The 19,626-nt window shown below is 41.7% G+C and overlaps 1 protein-coding gene across 1 annotated transcript; it reads left to right on the top strand.

Moving 5' to 3' along the window:
- Positions 1–1,011: 1,011 nt before the first annotated feature.
- LOC117441993 (circadian-associated transcriptional repressor-like) lies at positions 1,012–19,280 on the top strand. Its single transcript, XM_071202603.1, is given in 7 exon segments — positions 1,012–1,195; positions 3,143–3,527; positions 3,530–3,559; positions 7,091–7,166; positions 9,571–9,649; positions 16,143–16,258; positions 17,519–19,280. Coding segments are annotated over 6 exon segments (1,044 nt in total). The 5' UTR covers positions 1,012–1,195; positions 3,143–3,182; the 3' UTR covers positions 17,917–19,280.
- The last annotated feature ends 346 nt before the right edge of the window (positions 19,281–19,626 follow it).

Below are 19,626 nucleotides of genomic sequence, written 5' to 3' on the forward strand. Positions count from 1 at the left end.
GCACTCAAGTGTTAAACAAGTGTAGCTGTAGTACTTCCTTCACAAGAATCTGGAAAACCTACAAATCCTAAACGTGAACCTCTGATTGCGGTCTAGTTGCTGTAAGCTGAAATCTTTGTGTCACAATATCCATTACCCACACGTTGCTATCTAAGACTTTGTTCATTTCATGTCGAAAATCTGGGTGGTTGTCGTAACTGATTGGCAACTCCAAGTAACAGCCACATGTATGAGCAACAGGTCTTCTTTGAAATCCCTGAAGTTGGGTGAAGCTGACAGTGATGCTCTTTCCTGTGAACAAATCTGATCCTGTGCAAAATCTGAGGAAAAGGGTGTCTGATATGCACTAACATACTTCACAATTTGTTTCTCCTGGGCATTCTGTGTTCTGTAATAGTTACCTTCATGCACACTTTTTATCTCAGAATTATGACTTTTTATCTTATCATTTTTTTTTTTTTTAAGTGGTGGAAATGGGCTTCCATAAGCAATAAACTGTAGGCTATCAAATGTAAACTTCTTTCGTTTTTCCTTTTTATTTCCAAGATCGATGCCCTTTAACCTTTAACGCAGCATTAGTTAGCTCCTAGCTCACGTGCTTCAATGCGACTCTGATCCAATGGGAGAGTTTAATTGAAGGAGCACCGGCGGTGACGCTACATTGTTTCGTCAAGACATGATCACGTGTGTTCCCAACAGTTTTATTTATTTTTCCACAGTGATTTCCTGCTTGCTTGCGTGTATGCGTGTCTCTCTCTCTGTGTGTGTGTGTGTGTGGTGTGTGTGTGTGTGTGGTGTTGTGTGTGTGTGTGTGTGTGTGTGGTGTGTGTGTGTGGGTGTGTGTGTGTGTGTGTGTGTGTTGTGTGTGTGGTGTGTGTGTGTGTGTGTGTGTTGTGTGTTGCGTGCGTGTGTCTTCTCTCTCTCTGTGTGCGTGTGCGTGTGTGTGTGAGAGAAGAGAGAGGGAGGAAGAGAGAGAGAGGAAGAGGAGAGAGAGAGAGAGGAGAGGTTGTGCCCCGCCTCTCTCGGACACGTTGCCCAGGGAGAGGCTGCACGCGCTGGATGGGACTCCTGCTTTCATGGTTTCACTCCATCTTCATCAGTCGGCTCGGTCCGTCGGCGCGTCCGCACTCACTCCGCTGTCTGCCGCATGCCCTCAACTCACCGAGCCGTACGGGAAACACACGGTTCACTTCTGGTAAGTGACGATCTGCTCTCTCTCTCTCTCTCTCTCTCTCTCTCTCTCTCTCTCTCTCTCTCTCTCTCCTCTCACCCTCCCACCTACACACCACACACACACACACACAACACACACACCACCCACCCCACACACACACACACACACACACACACACACACACCACCCACACACACACACACACACACACACACACACACACACACCACACACACACACACACACACACACACACCACACACACACACACACACACACCCACACACACACACACACACACACCTTACCGCGTTCATTCTGAACTCACCTGGATTTATTTTAATTGTATTATGCCTATGTAATTACTAAAATTAGCAGTGCTGGCATTAAAAGCCGGATTGTAGAAGTGATGTTTTCGGGTTGAACCGCAGCTGTGCACCGTCCTAACGACACAGGACAGGTTAATGTGTAACATTGTATTCATTATGGCATGTTGTATACGTACTCCGATGGTACACAGTTTTTGTTCTTCTGGGTATGGCTGTCGCATGTGTTGCTTTTTTAAGTGAAGTTGAGAAAATAAACGTGTGAATCTACGGTCACGGTGTGTAGACCATGTCACTTGCATCAGCAGCGTGTGAGTATGTAAACTGACAGGCGAGGGGAAACAGGTCCATGTGTTTGGATATTTTTCTTACATAATGTTGGACTACCTGCCAATTTGAAAAAGGCAGAGGAGGGTTATTTAATCTCCTGGCCTGAATATTCAGTCAACTCAGGGAGCTGTGCTGTAATGTCTACAGTACGGGCTATACTGGGAATTTACTGGAGCAGAGCCGTAGCTAGGATTTAAAAATACGGAGGCCAGTCTCCCACAAACACAACGATGTAAAAAATGTAAAATGTGACATTTTCTATTATTTAACTTTTCAATTACACGTGACTCTTGAAATGTGTATTCTGATTCTGAAACCATTTAAAAAACGGATTTGTTCATATTTAAGTTTGTTCAAGTTAAATATTTGCTGGTTTGGATACAGTCTATGGTTTGGAAGAGTAAATGAAATATTTAGGGATTTTAAACTCTATTTGACACTTTCTTTCTTATATTGTATAGATCAAATGATCCTATACGATAACAATATCCAAATGAATAAGCAGTTTAATTTAAATGGATATTTAAAAAATTGAGAATTCAAGACTTTTGAAAGTGAATATTTGGCATAAACAATTATTTAAAATATTTGTAGACGAAAAGAAAATGTTAACGTCTTCATAATTTAATGCGTAATGACGTAATGGAGTTATTATGTACATGTGGTGCTAAACAGTTGAAAAAGTGGAGGCTGCTTTTAGACATATTTCAAACAGCTTATGGAATTTCAACAAAAGATCTGTTCATGTTTCTACATGTCTAAGTTTCTTTAAACAAACATGTTTTATGTCTTTATTTTGTATATTCACAATACAATTTCAACACTTTCCCCTATTATAACAGTTTATTGACTGTTTGGTTGTACAGAATTTCAGGATATAAAATACTCCAACAAATTATCACAATAAACTATAATAGCAATGTTGGCATTGATGGACCATTTCTGATGACAAACCTCTTTAACATTAGCCTTTATACTTTTATTTCCTATAGCTTAAGTGTTATTAAAATCATCTTAATTCAGTTATTGTATCTGTTCTAGGTCTGTATTGAACCAATGCAATACGAGGTCTGGTGGCTCATTTTACACTCATTTTCCTACAACATCCAGTCGGACATATTAGTGTCTTTGTAAAGTTTTGGGATCTAAACTTGAGTTAAAATACCATATGTAGGTTAGACAAAAGTCAGCGTGAATAGAAGGTTAAAATGTCAGGCATTAACAAACTGTTTCACAGAAACACTTGACTTGACACACTTTAAGATATTTATTATTGACTTGCTGTTTACAAATCGGGGTGTTTACCCGGCAGGTGCGTGACGCTCTCGGCTGGATGAGCCTCTATCTCCAACATGTCGACCTCAGACTCGGATTACTCCATTGACTGGCTCGCCAGCGATGAGGACGACTATGGCAGCCCAACGAGATTAAGTCCTCAGCATGCAGAGGAGTTGTCTGTACCGCCATCATCAACCTCATCCACTACTCCTACAAGCTGCATCCACTCTGCAGCGGCGCCGCAGGGCAGGAGGTGGAGCGGCTGCACTGGGCCTCCACCCGCCTCGCAGACCCCAACCCTCAGTCCAGTTCAGGGATTAACTTCTGTTTGTGAGCAGCTTTCAGAGGGGTCAAAGCATCATTACACCCGGAAGAGAGTGCACAGCGCCCACGTGGAGGGACTCTGTGAAAAGACTCAAACTGACACAGAAATGAACAATTCTCTCAGAAGGTGAGATATAATGAATACTGTTTTCGTTCAAATGTACTTCACACAGTCTTTTTATGTTGTTCCTTTGGTTTTTCTTTGTAGTGTAACTGTATTCTTTTGGAGAACTTGTCAGTTAGACTTCAGATATCTGCCAGAAAAGGTCTCTTTTTAGTCTTTTTGGTTGAGGCGTCTCACGATAAAAAAGTGACAGCCTTTCGAAAGCTGTCATTTGGCCTGGATGTTTATCTTAATTACATGGACAAAAATATAGTCCACAATGCATCAAATCTCACAGTTTGAATTTCAGATTAACCAGATTATTTCTACCAGGAGTAAAACAAAAAGTGACTCAAATCATTCACTTAAAGTGAGAACATGCTACTTTAAAGAAAAGGAATATGACTTATTCAAACAAAAATATTTAATTAATGAGCAATACAACGCTCAAGATACACTGAGGATGGTCTGTTGTGACCAGTAGCTTATTTTTGCTAATCTAAGGAAGCAATAATGCTATTTCATTGTTATAACTTAATAACTCTAATTATATTATTAGAATAATTGTATTCCTGATAATTACATTAATATGATGTAGCTGATCTAAACTACTGCTACTCAGATGATAATGTTTTGTATGTGACTTTTTAATCCAATAAATCAAACAGGGTGAAAGAAATTATGCTATTTTGTCTAAAATGTACTGGAATTATTAATACTACAAGAAGGAAACACTCAGGTAAAATACAACTCTCACTCAAGATTGTGGTAAAGTACTTGAATAATCGTTCTTATTTAGTTACTTTCCTCCAGATGTTAAACCCACTGCAGGGATTTGCTCCCATCCAGACATGAAAGGGAGTGAATTCAAACAGTCATGTTAGAGATCAGGTGACTTCTGGCTCTCAGTCGATGCTCCAGGTCATCTTACAGGTGCTGGGCGGGGGTGAGGTCGGAGCTCTGTGAGACCAGTCAAGGTCCCTCAATAAATCAATCAATCAATCAACCAATCAATCAATCAATCAATCAATCAATCAATCAATCAATCAATCAATCAATCAATCAATGTTTATTTATATAGCCCAATATCACAAATGTTACATTTGTCTCACTGGTCTTCACAGTTTGTACAGAACATCAGTATGACAATACGACACCCTCTGTCCTTAGAACCCTCACATCGTACAAGGAAAAACTTCCGGAGAAAACCCACAGTTTAAAGGGAAATGGGAGAAACCTCAGGGAGAGCACAGAGGAGGATCCCTCTCCCAGGACGGACAGACGTGCAATAGATGCGTGTGGAATTGAAAAAGATAATACATTTGCAACATAGGTAGTCCAAATGTTTGGAATGCATGTGTGTATAATGGGAAGATGAATCCACGAGGATATCCATCCAGGACCTATGATCCAGGACCACAGCCACAACGGAGCCACGACTCCGGATCCCGGCGTATATAGACACCAAAAAGAAAGACATTTGGGGAAGCGGGTTAATCGGAACATGAGAGTACACAGGTATAGACAGAGAGAAGGAAGATGTAAGATGTCCCCCGACAAACTAAGCCTATATCAGCAAAACTAGGGCTGAATCTAATCAGCCCTAACTATAAGCTTTATCAAAAAGGAAGGTCTTAAGCGCACTCTTAAAAACGGATAGGGTGTCTGCCGCCCGACCACGAACTGGAAGCTGATTCCACAAATGTGTGGAGCTTGATAAGAAAAAGGCTCTGGCTCCCATTGCACTTTTAGAGATTCTAGGAACAACCAACAACCCTGCATTCTTGAAAACGCATGCCTAGTAGGACAGTAGGGTATAATGAGTTCTTTAAGGGGTAAGATGGCGCCTGCCCATTAAGGGCTTGTAGGCGAGAAGAAGAATTTTAAATTCTATCCAATAGACAGGAGAAACATTCTTACCAATGTAGCATTATTTTACATGTATATTAATTTAGATGTCACTAAAAAAATTGAATAGAAATTGCATCAAATTAGTCACAATTTAAAGGTTAAGGAGTTTTAAAGGGTCGTTTTATGCTTTTTAGGGGTTTTCCCTTTCCTGTAATGTGTTATATAGCTTTTTGTGCATGTTAATGGTCTGCATAGGCTACCAATCCCAAGTTCCCTCCAGAGAGAGTTCCTCTCCCACACACTCCCCCCTACCTAAAACGCCTTAATCAACTCCTTTTTCTTTCTTTCCGTACAGTCACATCACTAGGTGCTTCTATTGGGCTAGTGCTCCACACATTGTATATGATAGGCTAATGGGCGAGACATCTCTAGCGATTGACCGATTAACAGAGCCGGCCAGCTAACCAATCAGAGCAGACTGGGCTCTGGTTTCAGACAGAGGGTGAAAAGAGGTGCTGCAGCACAGGCAGTATGAGAAAATAAAGAGCTTTTTGAACATTAGAGCATGTAAACATGTCCCAGTAGAGGCACAGAATACATTAATAAAACCCTGAATATGAGCTGTAATCAAATTCACTTCTCTGGAGGAGCAAGTTTAGTTGTTATAATGTGTAGTCTCAGCACAATGACTAGAACAAAGGATATGACATATGAAATGTCACACTTTTAAATATGTTCTTAACCTAAATCTTCAATCTTCAATCTATTTGTGTTTTTGTGTTCAATTTTAAATGTAAATTGTATTGTGTGGCATACAAATGTAATTTTTTGGGGTGAGGGTGTAAGCTAAACCATAGAAACAGCCCAAGAGCATAAGCATAGAATAAAACAGGGTGTGTCCAGATAAATATGTCCGTATAGTGTGTTTCATAAAGAGAGAACAGAGACAGAAAACTGTTTCTTAAATCGCAGTAGCGGAAAGACCATGATGCAATGCAGCTAAATAAAGATTCTTCAATTTCAGTTTACTGCTGAAGGCCAAAGCAGCTGTCTGGCCTAGTGTATGTGAAAAATGTGTTCCTAGAAATGAACAACATAAATGTAAGAAGCACTGGGAAGCTGTCATGGGAAAGTCTGTGGCAGCCTAAAAGTAAACTACAGCTCCAGATGACAGGGTAGCTGCAGCGAGGCATCCAATGCCAGCCTGGTGATATCAAACAGGGTAAGAGGATCTGATGGTGCCAGTTTCATGGTAGTCCCGGTTGATGCTGGGTGTCCTGTATCCGTCTGAAGGCAACACACAGTTTTGGCGAGCCACGTGGTGAAGCTGTCGATTGCGATCATTTTCTCCATTAGCATCTGTTAAAGGCAGCCTCTTATTAAAGGCCTGTGGACATTTACCTTCTGTGTTAAAACTGGAGTAATGGCATCAAACTGGAGCGTTTCGTAAATGGGTTATCAGCCACTGTAAGCCGTAAATCAATTAGCATTTTCACCAAATGAGAAAGTGAAGAAAAAATTCAGATAAGCTGTGAATCTTATGCAGCACACAGACACACTACTCTATAAATTAATGTAGGTATTTGGGATCACTAATTTATTTAAGGAAAGCAATAAGCAGTGTGCTGCTTAGCTATTAGAAAGCACTTTATGTGGTGCAGCACTGATAGCATGAATGCTAACTGACTTCTCTGTTCCACACAGTGCACGGAGCTGCAGTGCTACATCCAGTCTCTGTCAGACATCCTGCAGGGCCTGAGATCAGGCAGGTACTCTGAACGTAAGTGTCTAATCCCAGCTTTCACAAGAAGTGCTCTGCAGATTTATGAATGGACACGATGTGTGCAGATCACACTGCCAAAGATAGATACATTATGTGAGGATGGTTGACGTAAAACAGAGGTGATTATAAAACCATTTCACTGGATGTTCTTCCGAATAAGACCCACACAATATGTGCCAACAGAAGAAAAGATGTACTGCGTTGGTGACGTCACATTTCTCATCTGCTATTGGATAAGTTTTACGTTTTTTGTTTATGCAGCGCTCACGTAGCATAAAGCTTTTGTTTAAAGAAATATAAGCGTTATTTTTATCTCTGTTTTTGTACCTATTAAATAATGAGGTACAATGTATTAACCAATAAACCTTAGGACAGGTGGCCAGAGCTAGAAGAGCCACTTCCCCCTGCTTCCAGTCCTGATGCTAAGCTAGGCTAACCGTGTCCTAATTCAGATATTCTCATCTAACACTCAACAAGTAATCACAAAATGAGTTTCCTGCACTAACCATGAATTTTGCTACACTAACACAAACTTTTGGCAATATTACCATGAGTAGCCTAAGTATGTTTACATGCTAATTCTAAGCATTAGCATTTAGCTCAAATCAGAGTTTAGCTAAGATATCAATTCAGTAAGATTTATTCTTAAAATTATGTTGTAGTTGTATTAGTTTATGCATTGTAATAAACATTATTCATCACATATTATCTAAGCCCCTGACATCTTCTTTTAAAGGTGGGGTAGGTAATTTTGGAGAAACCAACTCGAGTGCGCTAGAATTTGAAATAAACAGCCGGAAAAAATCTGCCACTTCCTAACAGAGCCCCTCCTCCAACACACAAACGCCACATGACCAATGAGGGCACGAGATAAGTTTGTGCACAGATGGAAGGCTGACAGGCAGGTAGGTCCATCCAGTTATTTTAGCCGGGCCGGGTCAGATGATTGGTCGTGCTTTTTACAGTACTACGGCTTCCATAGATGACGTTTTTTTTATGGATTTGTTGTCAAAGCACTTAAGATATTCATTGCTATCGGGATGTTGAGAGCATTCCATGGAATATCACAAAAAGTGTATCTCGAGACGGTTTCTCAAACATACCTGCCCCACCTTTAATTGTAAATACACTTTTGACTCCTCAATCCTTTATCATTCCTAGTGGAGTCTGTATATGTATATGATAGCTGATGGTTGGTGAATATATATTAACACATTACATTTCATTGAAATCAAATGCCTAGTTAAGATAAAGCATTCATTAGAAAGTGATTTGGAAGTAATGAAAAGCTTTCAATGTTAAATTAAATGATATTCCTTTGATTATAAAGAGTATTTTCTCAATGTAGACATGCACATGTAGAAATAATTCAAACTGAATGTCCACAATAAAAGACTGCGAGGCAGAAGACTGGATATTACAGCTGCAGAACAAAGTAATGAAAGGATCAAAGGCCTCACGAGTCTTTAAGCATCCGTTTAAACTGAAAGTGCTGCAGAGATGAAAAACCGGATCTGTAGCCTCACAATTTAAGTGATGTATGATTTAAGAGCGGCTGTTTGCACTCCTTCCTACACGCTGCACCAAAAACAAGCGATAAAGTTTTAAAATAGTCTCGAGCACCACAACTCGCAACGTTGCTTTATGGTAGGTATGAGATGAACATAATACATGTATCCTATCATCAGGTCTGACAGTAAGTACAAAATAAAAGTTTTTGCCGCAATTATATATTATTTACCATTAAATTCAAGATTTAAGTGTAGCATACTGACATTTTGTGTACATGAAACCATATATCATAGAGTAGTTGAGTCATTTTCATTCAAAAACACAACCTCATGGTGCAGTTAGAGGAAATCTCAGAGGTTTACCAAAGTCCTTACTATTTATCCTCTGGGGACTCTGAATGTATTAACAAAGCCACACTGCTAACAAAAAGTTGATTCTTGTTGGAATCTTGTGCTCAGGGTCCACAAACGAGCTTTCAGTGTAGAGCTTTTAACCAGCATTAGGAAGTAACCGCAGCACACTGATGAACACAGTGTGCTGCGGTTACTTCCTAATGCTGGTGTTTTGTGGTCTTGCTTGTTCCTTGTTCCTCTGCCTGGTTTGTGTTTGAAGTCAGTGTAGTGATGTGGTTCAGCTTAATACGACTGCATCCGGGAGGCTTTTTCAGAATAACTGAGGGAGTAGGTAAGGAGGGATGTTCTTGTAGCCAAAATGAACTGTAGATTTAATCATCATGCAGTCGGATGTGGTTCAGTGTCGTCAAAGATTCAACGCACAGAGCGGAGGACAACACAGAGGAGGTTAGAATTGAAAAGGTGGTGTCACAGCGGCCAGGCCACGTGCCTCCTCCTCTCCTCCTCCTCATCATTTCTCTTTATTTCTCCCGCAGGTTTCAGCAGTTTCCAGGAGAGCGTGGCCATGGACCGGATCCAAAGAATAATGGGGGTTCTTCAGAATCCAAACATGGGGTAAATATCCTGAAAATACTTCAGCAGCTTTAATGACAGCATGTTCGAAAATGTTCCTTCTTTGCTTCTTTTTATTTCCTGATCCTATAAGGAAATAGTATTCACTTCCCTTGTGTTATAGTAGTTGGAAGCATTAGAGGGCTGATTGAATTCCATCAGGAGTGTTTCTTTAGGATAGCATAGTTTTAGAAAGATGGATGAGAAATGCCCCCAAAAGTCTGACTTGAAACAGGTTTGGGTCAGTGGTTACTTTGGATTGACAACATGGCTCGACTTTCAGAAAAACTCTAATTTGACGGCTGTATGCACTAATGTTCTTGCATAGCTGCAGTTATAGGACTGAAAGGTGGAGCTAAGTTAAAATGATGGAGCTACTGTCGTTTTTTTTTACTAGCTGCTAATAATATAAACCTAATTAAAAGTCGAGATGAAACATGCCTTTTTGACCTTTTGAGTTCACATTCTGTCTTATTTCGCACCTAGTTAAGAAAATACATGTGCATGTGAGCAAGAACAAAACGTCATCAATCTGCAACAGTCCTCTGTAGCTTCATTTAAAAGAAAAAAGACCGCTTTTCAGTAGTCCAATCAAATGCAACAGTATTTTGGAAGCTTAAGAAGCGTTCCCTCCTGTGTTTCTGTGAAAATGTGTCAGTCCAAATAATATTTACCTTCAATTTAAGAACCTACACAGACTCCGTTACCTTAAAATAAGGACATGTGTCTATGCTTTCTTATAAAATGTACTTATCTATAAAGATAGCAAGCCAAAATGTATCCAAAGATTATTCATTGTTGTCGATTGCATAAAAAGAAACATTTTCAAATAGTACTGAAACATAAAAACCTAGAAATGTTGATTAAATGTATCGACAGTGAGGTTGAGGATCCTATGATTTAGCGTTGCTATTAAACAAAACAACTGGGAAATCTTTCTTTAAAACTTAATATTACAGACTTTCAAAAACTTGCAGTCCCCACCAACAGCAGTACAAAGATGCTCCTTCCACTACTCCTCTGTAATACAATCTGGCAGCAATAACCCAAAGTCCCTTTTTTCAACTATTAACAAGCTCCTCAACCCCATGGATAATATCTCCAACTCCTTCACCACCTCAAAGTGTGAATCCTTCCTCTCATTCCTCCAAAGCAAAATTGAAATAATACACAGCAACATAGCCAACTCCTCCATCTCGTCCACCACCCATCCTTTTGCGGAACCTGTCTACCTCCTCCTTCCAGGCACCCTTTTACAGCCTTCAGACAAATTACCTCACTGGACATAGTTGCCGAAGTCACCGGCATGAATACCTCAACTTCCATCCTGGAGCCCATGCCCTCCACCCTTGTCAAGGCCTGCCTCCCCCAACTCACTCATCTTATCACCACAGTCATTAACTCCTCTCTGTCCACTGGACTTGTCCCCCCTGATCTGAAACTCGCTGCTGTCACTCCCATACTCAAAAAACCTGTTCTCAACCCTGATTCCCTCAATAACTACCGGCCCATCTCTAACCTCCCATTCCTGTCAAAAATTCTGGAGCGAACTGTTGCCTCCCAACTAAAATCCCATCTGGACTGTAATAACCTTCATGAACTTTTTCAATCTGGTTTCCGTACTCGCCACAACACAGAATCTGCCCTACTCAAGGTGACCAACGACATTCTCCTCTCTGCTGACTCTGGTTCCCTCTCAATTCTCATTTTCCTTGACCTAAAAGCCACATTTGACACGATCAACCATTCCATCCTCATCAACTGCCTCCAGTCTCCCATTGGCATAACCGGTACTGCCCTCTCCTGGTTTAAATCCTACCTCTCTGACAGACATCAATTCATCTCCATTAACAACTCCAAATCCCCCACAGCCCCCGTCAATCATGGCGTCCCTCAGGGTTCTGTACTTGGTCCCCTTCTGTTCCTCATCTACATCCTCCCAATTGGACAAATCCTCTGTCAACACCAACTCCAGTTCCACTGTTATGCTGATGACACACAGCTCTACCTCTCAACAAAATCTATTTCTCCAACCACAGACTCCCAGCTCAGCACCTGCCTCACTGACATTAACATTTGGATGCAAAACAATTTTCTAAAACTTAACTGTGACAAATCGGAAACTTATAATCATTGGCCCAAACACACTTACCCGCTCAACCCAAGATTTTTCTCTTACCATCGATGGCTCTATTGTCAACCCCTCCACTCACATCCGTAACCTTGGCATCATCCCCGTTTTTTCCTGACATACTCTACTATATCCTTTCTTCTGATGTTTTTGACATACTATAAAATGAGGTCCATTTTTATTGTGGACTACTTTCTTAAACAACATAGTGATCAGTTTTTTTCTTGTGGTTTGACATGTGCAGTAAATGTAACATGTGTAGGGAAATGAACCTCTCTGTTCAGACTGAGCTGGACACACGTGGAGCGCTGCAGTCTAACTGGCTTCACATCTGTCCCAATTATGTCACATTAAACACACACACTGGACGTCCTGGTGCATGAGATCCACTGCTCAATGTTTATTTTCACATTTGGCAGAATACATTAAAACAGGCAGAGATATTTAGAGAAATGAAGTCAAACTCTAAAATATTTGCAGCCTTAATTCAGGAATAATTGTTTTAGTTGAGTATTTGTGTGAGAAAGGAAATCTGAATGAAACAAAATTGTTACATTCAAAATAAGAAACACATTTTCTTTCTCCTTTTCAGTATTAACACGTCTTATGAATTACGTCACAACACATCCACATCCGTCAGTAATCATTCATTCTGATTCTCTCTGATTAATCTAAGCCTAACTCACTTTGAGCTCTGCATGTCACTCAACTATTTGTGTGAGCACTGTACAATATTTGTATGGAGAGTCCCGCATATATAAATCACAAAACATATTTGGGCATTTATAAATATTGACACTGATCTGAGAACATACTTTAGCTGCTAAATTCTCCTCTATCTTTACCAGCTAGTAAGCTAGTAGCTAATAACTCATTCTTTTATTGACTATACAGCTTTTTCATGGAGCTTGTTGACTAAAAACAATTACACAGATGAGAGGCATGAGAGTGAAGCAAAACAGTAAAGTTACGCGGAATACAAACCAAAACCATTGAGCTGCAAGGTTGTGTCCTAAAAGCTGTAGGGGAGTCACTTCGAGCTTTTCATTAACTCAAACACAAAGGAACCAAAGATTAGCGTGAAGTTGAACTAAATGGGCAAGTCTTTTTTGTATTAATGTATCATTCCAGTATTTATTACGCTTTGATAACCGCTCTTCTTAAAACAGTTTTTTGTGCTTTAATTCAACTGTATGATCCTTCAGCAGGAGGCAGTTTGTGCTGCTCCTGAATCTCTTTGTACAGAGAGCTGTTTCTCAATGATATCAATAAGGGTAGGCTGAACAATAGACTCACCTGTCTGTATACAGTATTTTCCATTTCTGGCCTGGTGGTTGGACAAACCAAGCAAAAAGAGACATTAGAATTTTAACAATGGACATTTGATTGAAAAACTGTTAATAAAGGAAATCATTGGCAGAGAGATTAATACAAATAATAATTACACTGAACAAAAATATAAATGCAACACCCATTTTTCATGAGATGAACTCAAAGATCTAAAACATTTTCTATATACACAAAATAACCATTTCTCTCAAATATTGTTCACAAATCTGAAAAAATCTGTGATAGTTAGCACTTCTCCTTTGCCGAGATAATCCATCCCACCTCACAGGTGTGGCATATCAAGATGCTGATTAGACAGCATGATTATTGCACAGGTGTGCCTTAGGCTGGCCACAATAAAAGGCCACTCTAAAATGTTCAGTTTCATCACACAGCACAATGCCACAGATGTCGCAAATTTTGAGGGAGCATGCAATTGGCATGCTGACAGCAGGAATGTCCACCAGAGCTGTTGCCCGTGAATTGAATGTTCATTTCTCTACCATAAGCCGTCTCCAAAGGTGTTTCAGAGAATTTGGCAGTACATCCAACCGGCCTCACAACCGCAGACCACGTGTAACCACACCAGCCCAGGACCTCCACATGCAGCATGTTCACCTCCAAGATCGTCTGAGACCAGCCACTCGGACAGCTGCTGCAACAATCGGTTTGCATAACCAAAGAATTTCTGCACAAGCTGTCAGAAACCGTCTCAGGGAAGCTCATCTGCATGCTCGTCGTCCTCATCGGGGTCTCGACCTGACTCCGGTTCGTCGTCGTAACCGACTTGACTGGGCAAATGCTCACATTCGATGGCGTCTGGCACGTTGGAGAGGTGTTCTCTTCACGGATGAATCACGGTTTTCACTGTTCAGGGCAGATGGCAGACAGCGTGTGTGGCGTCGTGTGGGTGAGCGGTTTTCTGATGTCAATGTTGTGAATCGAGTGGCCCATGGTGGTGGTGGGGTTATGGTATGGGCAGGCGTATGTTATGGACGACAAACACAGGTGCATTTTATTGATGGCATTGTGAATGCACAGAGATACCGTTACGAGATCCTGAGGCCCATTGTTGTGCCATTCATCCACGACCATCACCTCATGTTGCAGCATGATAATGCACGGCTCCATGTTGCAAGGATCTGTACACAATTCCTGGAGGCTGAAAACATCCCAGTTCTTGCATGGCCAGCATACTCACCGGACATGTCACCCATTGAGCATGTTTGGGATGCTCTGGATCGGCGTATACGACAGCGTGTTCCAGTTCCTGCCAATATCCAGCAACTTGGCACAGCCATTGAAGAGGAGTGGACCAACATTCCACAGGCCACAATCAACAACCTGATCAACTCTATGCGAAGGAGATGTGTTGCACTGCGTGAGGCAAATGGTGGTCACACCAGATACTGACTGGTTTTCTGAACCCCCAGACCCCCCCAATAAAGCAAAACTGCACGTTTCAGAGTGGCCTTTTATTGTGGCCAGCCTAAGGCACACCTGTGCAATAATCATGCTGTGTAATCAGCATCTTGATATGCCACACCTGTGAGGTGGGATGGATTATCTCGGCAAAGGAGAAGTGCTCACTATCACAGATCTTTTCAGATTTGTGAACAATATTTGAGAGAAATGGTTATTTTGTGTATATAGAAAATGTTTTAGATCTTTGAGTTCATCTCATGAAAGATGGGAGCAAAAACAAAAGTGTTGCATTTATATTTTTGTTCAGTGTAGGTGCAGCTCTAATATTCCATGAACTCCCGACCTTTTGTTGGTCTCACGTTTATTTAAGTGTACAGTGTGATGACCGAGGTGTGTGTGTGTGTGTGTGTGTGTGTGTGCGCACGCACGCACGCACGCGTGTGTGTGTGTGTGTGTGTGTGTGTGTGTGTGTGTGTGTGATGCTGTCGTGGCTGTGGGCAGTGGGCGGGGCTTGGCTCCGGGGCTTACTGCTCTATTTATAGAATGGAACGAGGTCCTTCTCCTGCTGCCACGTGTGTGCTGCAGCGGGAGGGTGTGTGTGGTCACATTTCTCATGTGGACCTGAACATGCTCCAATCCTCCTCCTCCTCCTCCTCCTCCTCCTCCTCCTCCTCCTCCTCCTCCTCCTCCTCCTCCTCATGTGATGTATGTGGCCGTCAGATAGCATCACAGACGGAGAGGAATGCAGATACACTCGGATCAGTCGTCCGTACTCCCCCCTGTCTCCCCCCTCTCCCTCCCCACACAGGCTTTTTATTTATTCAGTCTTTGTGCTGTTTCATGTTGTCCACCAATCAGGTGCAGCCATGTGTTGGCACAGGCTTTATGGGCTTACGTAATGGCCATTGGCGAGACATCCGTAAACCATCTGAGCTGCAGGGCTCTGCTTCTGTAATCTGCGGAGGAAAACTCCTCAAATGACACATTCAGGTGCAAGGAACCTCTCTAAGTACATTTACTCAAGGACTTAGCTTAACTTTATCAAACAGATAACTTCATTCATAATTAAGTTTTTTTTTTCTAAAATAAAACACATTGTTCTGTGCATAAAATGAGTTTCATCTTTTTTTTCATTTGTAGCTTTAAGGTTTTTGAGTGAAGCTTTGAATGTCTGTCGTATTATGTTATGATGTCATCACCATAAGCAAGATTACAACATTGTGAAATCAGCATATAACTCATCAGCTTGTAACATAGATATTAAATGTCGTTTTTGAAGGGCTAAATGACAACAACTATGGATTGAAGCAGACTATTTGTGTCCAAAACTGTTACGTAACAAAGTGTTTTTTACATTGTGGTATGTCCTCTTAAACAAACAAAAGTAATCTCCTGCATTTGTTTAACTCCATTAATATGTTGAATGATTTAAGATGCAACACCACTTTAAGTATCTTAGATCTGTGTTTACCAGTTTGCAGTGAGTCTTCTGTCTATGTGGCACATTGCAGCATCTCTTGGTGTGTAACCTCCACCTGTACATCAATGTTAAACCTGTGCAGATGTGAAAAGGGTGGAAATCAACCTGTGTGTTTTCTGTCTCCCCTCCAGAGGACGCTTCCTCAGCATTGTACTGAAGATAGCAGAGATGCTGCACAGTTGGTTTCCTCACATCAGACCAGACCCAACGCACACAGAGCCCTGCACTCCGGCTAAGACTGCAAAAGGTAAACATGTAATTATTATTCAACCATGGCTACCAAGTTTATCCTGATTATCAATTTCCTTTTGCAGCGAGTTAAGCAAAAATGCCCAGCTTTTCAAATGTTAAGATTGTCTATGACAGTAAAATAAATATCTGAGCATTGAAAATGTTGCTCATGTTAAATGAGATGAATTGAGAATATAACACCAACAAGTATCTCGATCTGAAGTCATTATAATAAATAATCATCGTTAACGGTGAAGTTCATCTCCCGTTCGGTCTGTTTCGCGGCTCTGATGGTGAGAAGAGTCCGATTATGTAACAGAATCCTGGAAGCGGAGGTCTACATTTATTTTTAATGGCGATGATTTAATCGTTTCTTAAGAAGGGTAGGGGTCAGATAATGAGGGGAAAACCAGAGCGGCCCCTCACTCAAGAATGTGACCCTCTACATTTAAAAACCAGCAAAACCATCTGAACTGCAGAAGGGTTCACAGAATACAAACCAGACTTAAAGTCCTCAGTGTATACTATAGTTTATCAATAGTTCATATTTATTGAATTGAGTTAAACCAACCATTTTTAATACATTTTATAATATCTATTCATTTTGTTTAACACATTTCTTTTAAATTAATTTAATACGTTATTTAATTGAGTTAAACAAACTATATTTCTATTAATTTAATAATAGTTATTTAATTGAGTTAGACTGACTTTTTAAATTAATTACAAAATATGTATGTCATTGTGTTGAAGGAACTATTTTTTTTAAATTAATTTAATGATATTAATTTAATTGAGTTGAAGGAACAGTTCTTAATTAATTGAATACTATTAAAGGTGGGGTAGGTAATTTTGGAGAAACCAGCTCGAGTGCGCTAGAATTTGAAAATACACAGCCGGAAACAAATCTGCCACTTCCTTACAGAGCCCCTCCTCCAACACACATGAACGCCACATGACCAATGAGGGCACGAGAAAAGTTTGTGCACAGATGGAAGACTGACAGGCAGGTAGGCCATCCAGTTACTTTAGCCGGGCCGGCTCAGATGATTGGTCGATGACATTTTTTTATGGATTTTTTGTCAAAGCACTTCAGATATTCATTGCTATCGGGATGTTAAGAACATTCCACGGAATATAACAAAGTGTATCTCGAGCCGGTTTCTCAAACTTACCTGCCCCACCTTTAACTTAATTGAGTTAGATACATTATATATTTTTTTAATTTAATAAAAGTAATTCAATTGAGTTTAACAGACTTTTAATAATTATGCAGATGCGTTGATGGTAGACATTGTGACACTGATGTTTCCTCTCCAGCAGCATCAGAGCAGCGCCCCCCCCCCTGCACCCTCCCCGGTGTCGTTCTGCTCCTCAGACTCCTCCACCCGCCTCAAATGGCTCCACATGTCGCCCATGTGCTCCCTGAAGACTCTTGAATCCACCCTCAGCCAGCCCCCCCCGGCCTCCCCCCCCCCTCCACCTGCGTGCTGCAGCCAGGGGGCGACCCAGGACAGCGCCGTCTCCTCCTCCACCGACTCGCTCTCGGCCCGCCTCAGCCGGGGGGGGGCGCTGCCCGCCAAGTTCACCACGCCCTGTCTGGTGAGACTCCTGCAGGCCAAGGACAGCATCATCACACCCCAGAGGGCGGAGGACGGGGGGTCGGGGTCCTGAGAGGTGACGCCGAGAACCAGAGGCTGATCCGGGGTCAGATCTGGGCTCCCACATGAGACACTACAAGGCCTTAAAAAAAAAAGCATGTTTCAAAGTCTTCTATATCTTTTTTAAACAGTGGAAATGCAGTTGCCTCGGACTTCAGGTTCTTCAGAGTCAGAATGTGGTGAAGAGAAAACGGCCTCGCTTAGTTTGACTTGAAGGACTTTTTCAAAAGTCTGTGTGAGAACATTGGACCTTCATTTTGAGTTTCACTGATATTTGAGTTGGATGGATTTCATCTTCTAATGAGTTCAAATGTTAAAACAATGTTACTGAGATGAATCAGCTCAACACGAGAGGAGTGGACATCGAGGAATGGTAACTCTGGGGTTGGAAATATGGACGAAAGCTCATTACACTTCTGAGTGAAACACTTGGACTGTCACCTCGTCTGATTTCTTCCTTTAGGTTTTCAATGGTTCCTCTACCTCATGCTGAGACAGCACACAGTTTGACCGTGTCAGCACAACATAACTGTCGGTGATCTGAAACCTTTGAAGTTGTACACAAGCTGCAGAGTAAAGCAGCGTACATTCAAGAAACCTTAGGGTGTAGTTCTTTCTTACACTGAGGGTTACCATTACACGGTGAAATATATCCGTATATATTAGCTTGAGGTCTACAGTTTTTCCAGAGGGGTTTAAAAAGGTTTTGAATACCCCAAACCTGGATTTGTTGGTCAGTTGTTGTCTTTCACGCCTCACACGTGAGTTGACACATTTCAACACTGTTGGGAAACAGAACGATCACAGGGACCCCAGAGGAAATGTAGAAACATCTCCTGCCACCATTTCAAAGACGTGTTCCAGTTAGTCCCAATACAATCCTCACATGTACTTTGAGAGGGTTATCAGTTGCTGTAATCTTTATCTGCACTCCATACACGCTGTGAAAGGCACAGGAAACAGAATATTGTACTAAAACTAAGCAGCCAAGGTGGAAGATTCCCACTTTGGTTGAACTCGGACTCATTTTCACCTCACATGAATAACATCACCCGGACTGCCTTCTTCCACATACGCAACATCTCCAGACTCCGCCCATCCCTTTCTCAATCGAACACTGAAGTCCTGGTCAATGCATTTGTCACGTCCCGCATCGACTACTGTAACGCCATCCTCTCAGGCATACCCACCAAGCTCATCAATAAACTACAGATCATACAGAACTCCGCAGCCCGGATCATCACCGGCACCAAGGCCTCCGAACACATCACCCCCATCCTCATCCAACTCCACTGGCTCCCCGTTCAATCCCGTATCAACTTCAAAAACATACTGCTCACTTACAAAGCCCTACATAACCTGCCCCCCCCCCCCCCCCCCCCCTATCTGGCTGACCAGTACACCCCCTCTCGCTCCTCCTCTGCTGACCGTCCCCACCCCACCCCACGCCTCGTCACCATGGGTGCTCGGGCTTTTAGCTGCACTGCTCCCAGACTCTGGAACTCCCTCCCCCCGCACATCCGACAGTCACACACAATCACCATATTCAAAATCCCACCTGTTCAAATCTGCCTACTCACTGTAGTGCTCCCCAATATATGTTTCATTTGTGTCCACTTGACTGTCTCCTCCATGATTTCCTGTTTGTGTTTTTATCATGTTCTGTTGCCTATTAGCGTTTTCTTTTTCTTTAACAAATTATACAGTGTCCTTGGGTGTCATG

This window comes from Pseudochaenichthys georgianus, chromosome 3 (genome assembly GCF_902827115.2).
Source record: "Pseudochaenichthys georgianus chromosome 3, fPseGeo1.2, whole genome shotgun sequence".
NCBI classification, from domain to species: Eukaryota; Metazoa; Chordata; class Actinopteri; order Perciformes; family Channichthyidae; genus Pseudochaenichthys; species Pseudochaenichthys georgianus.